The sequence below is a fragment of the Arvicanthis niloticus genome, chromosome 24 (genome assembly GCF_011762505.2).
Source record: "Arvicanthis niloticus isolate mArvNil1 chromosome 24, mArvNil1.pat.X, whole genome shotgun sequence".
In the NCBI taxonomy this organism is placed as follows: Eukaryota; Metazoa; Chordata; class Mammalia; order Rodentia; family Muridae; genus Arvicanthis; species Arvicanthis niloticus.
Genome location: NC_133432.1, coordinates 38,010,620 through 38,019,135, shown reverse-complemented (window position 1 = coordinate 38,019,135; position 8,516 = coordinate 38,010,620). Strand labels below are relative to the sequence as shown.

The window sequence follows — 8,516 nt, the reverse complement described above, 5'->3', positions numbered from 1 at the left end:
CCCTATATCTCCCTGAAAACCCAGGAACTGGTCCATTTTATCTGTTTAGTCTTCAGGCTCCTTCCTGTAGCTCATGTGGTAACAGTCACCACTTCTCTTTTTCTCTTCCTGGTTGAGTGTAGATTTGAGGAGTGAGAAAAGGTTGTGGCAAAGAAAAACTGTGCTCCCCAGAATTCTGCATATTGGTGGACAGCAGTGAAGATGAGCATATGCACCACGGACAGGGACAAAAATCTGTGTTCCTTGGGTGAGGCTAAACGAAGATCAAGGAAGCTTAGGACTGAGCGAGTGGGGCAGCTCAGGACTCAGCATTCTCAGGCTCTAATGGATGCTCTAACCATTCTCTGAAGGAGCTTGTAAACAAGGAGTAGCCTTTGTAAGAAGCTTTGAACCAGTTTTTAAAAGTTATACAAGTATTAAGAAGGTATTGAGGAGGGAATGGAAGAGGTAGTCCTTAGTCATTGGGGAAGGGAGACTGGTATAATAAATACTTGGTTTATAGAAAGATTGGGGCTGTGAGACTATTTCTAATGCCTGGGGAATGGAGGATGTAAAGTTGAAAACTGGGTCATGAGGAGATGAAAATTTGAGGACTTGACTCCTGAACATGGAAAGGTAGAGGGTGGAAACTAGAGTCCTGAGTCCTAAGAACATGGATTTCTGAAAACTTGGAATCCCAGGACCTGAGAAGTTGATGGTCTCTAGATTCTTGCTGTTCAAAGATGAAGGCCAGGGTCAGGATTCCTTGCTCCTAATGAGGAGGAGGTTGAATAATTGACTTCTGGGTCTTAGACAGGTGAAAAGTGAGTTGGTTCTCCTGTTCTTGGGAAGTGAGGCATGTGTTAGGTGAGGTGAATACTGGGAAACAGAAATCCTCAATCTTGTGGGGCAAGGGTGGCTATAGAATGTCTGAGACTTGAAATAGAGCTGGGGTCTGTAGTCTTGATTCTGTGGATGTGGCATCAGGGAACTGAACTCCTGGTTCTTGGTGTAGTAGGGACTGAACATCTTGCCTATTGGGTTCCAGAGAGCTGAACACTGGAGGATCGAAATGAACGATCCCGAGATAGCTGAGGCTGGAAAGAGAATTCTGATGCTCACCTAGTGGATTATAAACAAGAAACCTAAGCAGTGGGAGAATGATGACTATCTGTCATCCTGTATTCAGAAAAGAAAAGAAAACACTAGGCTATTCTTGGTTTAGAGTGTGGTAGGAACCTTGGGCTGCTGAACCACTCAACTTCCTTTCCTCAGGGTGTCAGGACTATGAGCGTTTCGTCACTATGCTGCAGCTCATCTCCATTGTGCTCTTGGCTGCTCTCCTCACGGCTATCCTTGTCAAAGGTCAGGAAACTGTTATGCTAGAGCTTCCTGCTCTAGCCTCTTGCATATGGGTGGAGGTGATACTGAAGCTGGGACTGTGGTCTTACATGCCTTCTGGGAACTAGGCAAGGGTTATCTCAAGACTCTTGCTTAGCAAGAAGGAAGAAGATTCAGGGACATGGTCTGACTCATTTACCCTTGTCACCATACTTCCCTTGGCATCAGAATTCCTCAACTTCAAATGAGATAGATTCAAATAAGATGTTGGAACTTGGGTATGATGTTCCTGGGAACCCAGCACATATTAGTTAGATCTTGGTGTGCCCTGCCTTTATAATTTATTTGTGAATTTCACACATGAACAGAATGTTTTGATCAATTCTATTACCTCCTCCTTGTCTTTGAGTTCATCCCCTCTTCTCCACCACTCTTTTCCCCTCCCAGTTTCATGGGCTCCTTCGTTTTTATAATCCACCGAGTACATATAGAGCTGTCTATGTACATGGGTTTAAGAACATTTCCTGGAGCATGGGTAGTCTCCTGGGTCAAAAGAACATTGATCCTTCCTCCATCCTTCCCTCTCTCCATCTCACTCTCCCTTCTCCAGCAGCTTTCAGTTGCTGTTACTCAGCTAGAGTTGAGGCTTCCTGTGCTCATTCTCCATCTGTGTGGGATTTTGTCTAGTTTGAGCTTTTGCAGGTTTGAGCTGCAGTCACAACCCTGTGGGGTCCAGGAAACACTGTTTTGCAGCAGTCCTCCACTGCCTATGACTCTTACAATCTTTCTATTTCAATGTCTATCATGATTCCTGAGGTTCAGGGGGAGGGCTTATGTTAGAGATGTCTCATCTTTGTCTGAGCTCTCCACAGGATTTTATTATATGTTCATTGAATAGTTCTGGGTCTCTATGCCAATTATAACTTACTACAAAAAGAAGCTTTCATTATAAAGATTGAGAACTTCTGGTCACCTAAAGGCTGGATCTCACAGCCTGAACAAATCAGACCTAATACATACTCTCTGTGTGTCTGTGTCTGTGTCTGTGTCTGTGTCTGTGTCTGTGTCTGTGTCTGTGTCTGTGTCTGTGTCTGTGTCTGTCTGTCTGTCTGTCTGTCTGTCTCTCTCTCTCTCTCTCTCTCTCTCTCTCTCTCTCTCTCTCTCTGTATCTCTCTCTCTCAGAGCTAAGAAGCATCTGCATATGGTTTATCAGCCTCCTGTGTTATGATGCCCAACTTCTATGTGCTGTTTGTTGAGCATGCTATGCTGAACAAATCATGTGGTGTGAAACTTCATGTGCCTCCCTGAAATTCAGATATTTCTCTTGTTTGGAGGAACATCTCTGGAAGTTCCCATGGCTTAGCCCCACAATCCTGTCATCACAGCTAGCTCTCTGACTTTTATGTGAAGCTCTTTTCCAGGTATTAAGGGGAAGTGTCTGTAGCTTTAATCTCCTATTGTATCGTTTTAAAAATTATAACTGTGTTTACTTTATAAAGGTTTTCCAAACTATCTACTTTTTCATAGCCTTGAAGCAATTTAAATAAATCTAACCCCTGAAGGATGATTATGTGTCATCTCCTTTCCTGAACCAATGCTTCCTTTTTCATAGATTTATCAACATTTAGTGTTTTTATTGTCTTTTCTTGACATAGGCTCTGAGGTTCCTAGTTCCCAAGAGGAAAAGAACCACATCCTCCAGAAACTGGACCAGCTGAAGGCTGGACTAGGTAAGTGACCAGAAAGTGGATCTCCAAGAGCATGGAAGAGTTTCCACAGGGGATGAGATGACTGAAGAGACTGGGCCTCTAGTTCCTCAGTTTCTACATCTGTTGAATGAGAACACAGATTAACATTTAAAAATGCATTTACTGGACACACTAGGGCATGCACACAGAAGGCATTTGATGAACCTAGACTCCTAATGTCTGTTCTGACATATAAAGTCCCTAATATTATCTATATATAGGAGTTGTGACCAAGGCCCCCTGGATTTTCTTGGAGGAAACAGAGTCAGGAAGTTAAGAGAAAAATAACTGTTTCTGGGAGATAGCCCAGTGAATAAAGTACTGTACATACATGAGGACCTGAGTTTGAGTCTGTCACACAGAGAGAATTTTGACATAGCTACACATGCCCTAACACAGCAGTGATGGGGTACAGGCATACCCCAGGGCTCACTTACTTGTTTAGCCAAAACTGGGAGCACTAGGTTCAAAGAGAACAAGTCTCAAAAGTAAGAAAAAAAGATATTGTCTATATAGATCAAATAATCAAAATTAAATAAAAATATATTTCTAATTAAAAAATTTAGTTAAAACATTATTATATAATTTTCCTCCCACCCTGTCAACCTTCCCATTCTATGCACCCACAACTCTCTCAAATTTATAGTCTTTTAAATTTCATTTTTGTTGTTTCATATATAAGAGTTTTTAAAAAAAATAATGAGAGTGGTGGATGAAAATCTCCAACATCCATTCCTGCCTTCACTTACACATATACACAGAACAGTGCACATGCATGAACAAAACACACACAGGGAAAAAAAATCAAGGAGTGTATAAGGAACTGGTTTCCCTTGTGCAGTTTCAAGGACCCGAGAGGGCCAAATCTCAGGGACTTAAAAGGCTGAGCTGATGCAAGTACATTGATAACTTTGTATATCCACCTGACTCACTCCACCAACAGATCACCTATGTCGTCCCTGTCCCTGGGACTGGACGCTCTTCCAAGGAAACTGTTACTTCTTCTCCACATTCCTTAAGACATGGAAGGAATCTGTTACTGCCTGCGAAGACATGGGAGCCCAACTAGTGATCATAAAAAGTGATGAGGAGCAGGTATATTGAGCTGAGCTTTTTAATTCTGTGCACATGAATTCTAGCTAGATGAAAATTTTAAAGGTATTTTTTTTTTTACTACACTTGAAGAGGTGAGAATTGTACAGTCAGATGTATACAAAGTGGGAACATGGATGCATGTATTAGGGAACATTTAATATGAAGGGGAATCTTTTGGAGTGCTGACCAGAGTTTAGCAAGCACTTCCATTGGTGTTAAATGTCCTGGTTTGGGGCCTATGGGATGAGTTGATGGGTAAAAGTGCTTGCTAAGAAGCCCAGTGATCTGGAACTCACACAATAGGAATAGAACCAATTCTTGTCCTCTGACATCCACACACACACCTTCACATCCACACACACACACATGAAGTTTATTATTCTGAGGAGAAAATTGAAGAAATCTTCAAAACCTAGGAATCACCAGACTCTTGTAAGTTTGGGAAGCTGGGAGCCAGTTTCTCATCCCATTATTTTAGTTCAACAAAGCATGTGAGACAAAGACATATGCCAAAAATTAAGATCTATCAAGTCACACAACAATGCTTCTAAATTCTCCATCCCAGAGAGAGCTTTTTTGATATCTGGCCTGATCTCTTCATGTCTATGCCTGCATGTGTACATGAGTATGAGTGTAAAGATGTGTGTGTGTGTGTTGATCCCATCTAAACACAAGTGTGCATTCATTGTTGCACACTTGTCTGACTGCAAGCAGAACTCTATACCTTGATACCAATAGGACAAAATGAGAAGATGACAGCAGAACTCCATCATGGCTTCTGCTTTTCCCTTCCAGGGTTTTCTCCATAGGACTCCTAAGAGAAAACACAATTCCTGGATTGGATTGTCAGATTCAAAAGAGGAAGGCCAATGGCTGTGGGTGGATGGCTCACCACTGCAATGGAGGTAATACATTGTGTTGAGGGTGTCTCCATGACCCATGTGCCACAATATTCACAGATAATCTGAGACATAGTAGTATGCTTGTCTTCAAAATACAATTTGTCAGGCATAAAGATCCATGATACTGTGAGAGCTGCAAAGGAATTGCTCCATATTGTGGAGATCATGAAAATAAACAGGTGGGAGTATTAAGGCCAGGGTTTTTGTTTTGATTTCTATGGAAAGAAATATATAGGATTGTATATCAGTCTAGTCTTGAATGCCAGTGGGATCTGAAATGTCATAATGTCCCATTTTCAGTAAGAGGCATGGTTAGAGGTCACCCAAGAATCACACATGAGCAGAATTCAGCTGGTTGCTGCTTCACTAGGCACTCTCCATTTATATTAGGGTTAGCAAGTTACAGAGAACCTGCTAATTGACTGAGACCATGTATCGGGGAGGGTGAACAGAGGAATCTCAAGCCCCAGAATATCTGTTAAACAAGGCTTTATGTCCTGAATAAATAGGATGGAGAATTTGCGGAGGAGACTATACTAAATAATGGGAAAATTGTACCTTTCTGAAGAACTTAGCCAATGCAGAAAAAAGGGGGACAGAGAAATGTAGTAAGGAATACAAAAACTGCTTTGCATCAAATGTTCATGGCAGTTGATTGTTTTGTTTTGCCATTTGTTTAGGCTACCACTTGATTCTACAGAACCTAAGATAACACTGCCTCAATTTCACAATTAGAGTCTTGAATTCTGTATTATATCATATTGGTTTCTCACAGAAATAACTTAGGCATGTTGTCAGGGTCTGAGTGAAGTATGACCTTCATATGCACATGGGACAGATAGGAAATGATCCCAGTGCCAGAAGTTAGAAAAGTTTGACACCATAGGGCTGGGAAAGATGCTCATGTTCTTTGGGATTTTCAATTTCAGGAAGTATTGGTCTACAAAGGAACCCAACAATGATGGCAATGAAGATTGTGCAGTACTTTCAAATCGTGGATGGAATGATATCACATGTTTATCTATATCATCCTGGATCTGCAAGAAGCCTGTATCGCCTTGCTCTAAATGAAATCTGTTCTTCTCTATAGCCTACAAATAGGGCCATTTATCATCTAGTTGAACTTTAAATATGTTCATTTCATTTCCTTCTGTCTTTCTCTGGGTACTTGGGTCTCAAATATAGATCTGAATTCTAATTTTCCAGACACTTTGTCTTTAAACACTTGGGCCACTGCTCTGCCTCTCCTGTGCAAATCACTTAGTTGGGTTTTTTTTTTTTTTTTTTTTTTTTTTTTTTGAGGTTGGGATTTTTCTCTGTGTTTTCATTTTTCTTTCTGAATTAATTTCTGGACTGCTTATCACTTGTGGAACTTTGAGAATATCCCCCAGAAGTTTGCATATTTGAATACTTGGTCCACAGTAGGTATTGCTACTTGAAGGGGGCTATACAATTTTTAGAAGATGGAACATTGCTAGAGAAAGTACATGATTAAGTGTGGGCTTTGGAGTTTATAGTCTTGCCTCACTTGCTGTTCTCACTCTTCCTCCTGTGTGTGGTTGAAAATATGACCGGCCACCTTTCTGTTCCTGTTGTCATGCTTTTCCTTTCCCTCTTGTTGGTATGGCTCTCCCAGCATAAAGAACTCTTATGTCTTTGGTACCATAAGCTAAAATAAACTGTTTCATCCCTATGCTGCATTCTGTCTGGTTATTTTATTATAACAACAGAAAAGTATTTCAATCAAATCTAATGCATAAGAAGTGAAGTTGGTAAAAAGGAACTGGGTATACTGACCATTTGGATTTCTGGAATAGGCATGACTATTGCTATCTGATATTCTTGTTAGGGAATTTACATATCCAAATGTTTTTATTAAGAGAAAAATGAGGTGCAAAGAGTGCATGAGCAGTAAGCCTATTTCCTGAATGAAACATTTTTATCTACAGTATTTGTCTACTTTACCCTCCTAATTAGAGAATTGAAGTTTATTCTGGCCACTGTACCAAGTTACTATAATTTTCTTTAAACAGACACAGTATTTTTTATAAAATTAAATCCACCATCCACTTACAGTATTCACACAGGGGATGTATATGAACATACTAGGGAGGACATTAAGAAAGTATTCTTACATTGAATAGCAGGTGAATACAGAGTCTCAAGGCCACCCAGGGGTCTGAGAATAAGTGATAATTGTAAGCTTAGCACTAACCAAAACATATACATATTTCCCCTTCTCAAAGTCTTATGCAACATTACAGAAGAGGGTAAGGGGGTCATAAAAAATAGAAGGCACAGTGTAGGTAATGGGGAACACAAGGAGTTCCTCACACCAGGCTGTGTGTAGTTGGTTGGGAAAGCTCTGGGTTCCTCTAGGCCCAGCTGCTCACTAAAGGCCTCTCCACAGATCCTCACAGCATGGCTCCAACACATGAGAAAATCCTTGGGTTTCTAAAACTGGTTTATTGGCATGATGGATGGTGTGTGGATCTGGATGCACACCCCCAGTAAAACCCAGGGCAGTCCTAAGTTAAATAGAAAGGGGAAGAGGGGGGAGGGGGTGGGGAGGAATGCTTAATTGGCTGGCCTTCAGGTACCTCAGTAGTATGTAAATCACTCTAGGGTCTGAGGCCTGTTTATCACAGCCCTCCACCTGTGTCCTATGTATCCTATGTGACTGAAGGGCGCAGGTTGAATGGAGATCAGACCTTGTGTCAGGAGCCTGGGTTCTGGGGGCGTGGCTGAACCCACAACCCAAGAACTAGGATACCCTTCCACAGCCCAACATCCCACTCTCTTTTCTTTCATAAAAGGAGGAGCAACTCTGTGTTAATGAGAGATGTGGACCATATGGAGTAGTCTGGAATCCGGGAGCATGGGGAGATATATGCTGTCCCTGACAGGCAATGTCCTGTTGGGTCCCTGGCTATCTCAAACCCAGCGCTCTACTGGGGAGACCAAACCATCTCTTTATGGCCCAACATCTTACTCTTTTAGTGAAAATTTTGGATAAGGGAGTCAAAAGAAAACACTGTGAAGGCCATAGGGTATGACACAGTTAAATCACAGGGTAGGGGAAGCTGGGGGTGGGGGTTAGGAAGGCAAAGGATCATTGAAACAATTGAACACAGGTGGTACAGTTTGAGGATAATAACATCTGATTAATATAAATAAACATTATGTTTTCCTTACTAACATATAACTTTAGCTATGTGACTTTGGCAAAAGAGTTCATCTGCAGCTGGGAGGTCTGGATCTGTCTTCTGTAGGAGTGTCTCTGGGTCTGGCATGTGTCCCTGGAGTCTTCAGTGTGTGTCTCTGTATCTCAGCATGCATGTCTGGGTCTCAATGTGCATCTCTGGGGTCTTCAGTCAGAAGAGGTGGCCGGAAGAAGGCTTCATCGCAGGCAGGTTCCAGGAGATGGCTTTGTCTCTGCTGGACTTGTGCG

The 8,516-nt window shown here is 41.7% G+C and overlaps 1 protein-coding gene across 1 annotated transcript; it reads left to right on the top strand.

The window, feature by feature from the left end:
• The first annotated feature begins 1,255 nt into the window (after nt 1-1,255).
• Nucleotides 1,256-4,172, top strand: LOC143437439 (CD209 antigen-like protein A). Its single transcript, XM_076922244.1, has 3 exons — nt 1,256-1,344; nt 2,976-3,050; nt 4,012-4,172. Exons 1-3 carry the CDS (start codon nt 1,284-1,286, stop codon nt 4,170-4,172), a joined length of 297 nt encoding a protein of 98 aa, XP_076778359.1. The 5' UTR covers nt 1,256-1,283.
• Nucleotides 4,173-8,516: the final 4,344 nt, after the last annotated feature.

What these genes read in the sequence shown, in the direction of transcription:
- LOC143437439 (XM_076922244.1), top strand. Translation starts at nt 1,284, where the DNA reads ATGCTGCAGCTCATCTCCATTGTGCTCTTGGCTGCTCTCCTCACGGCT. An exon ending in CACGGCTATCCTTGTCAAAG is followed by an intron (nt 1,345 to 2,975) that starts GTCAGGAAACTG and finishes TTCTTGACATAG; the next exon opens with GCTCTGAGGTTCCTAGTTCC. An exon ending in CCAGCTGAAGGCTGGACTAG is followed by an intron (nt 3,051 to 4,011) that starts GTAAGTGACCAG and finishes CTCCACCAACAG; the next exon opens with ATCACCTATGTCGTCCCTGT.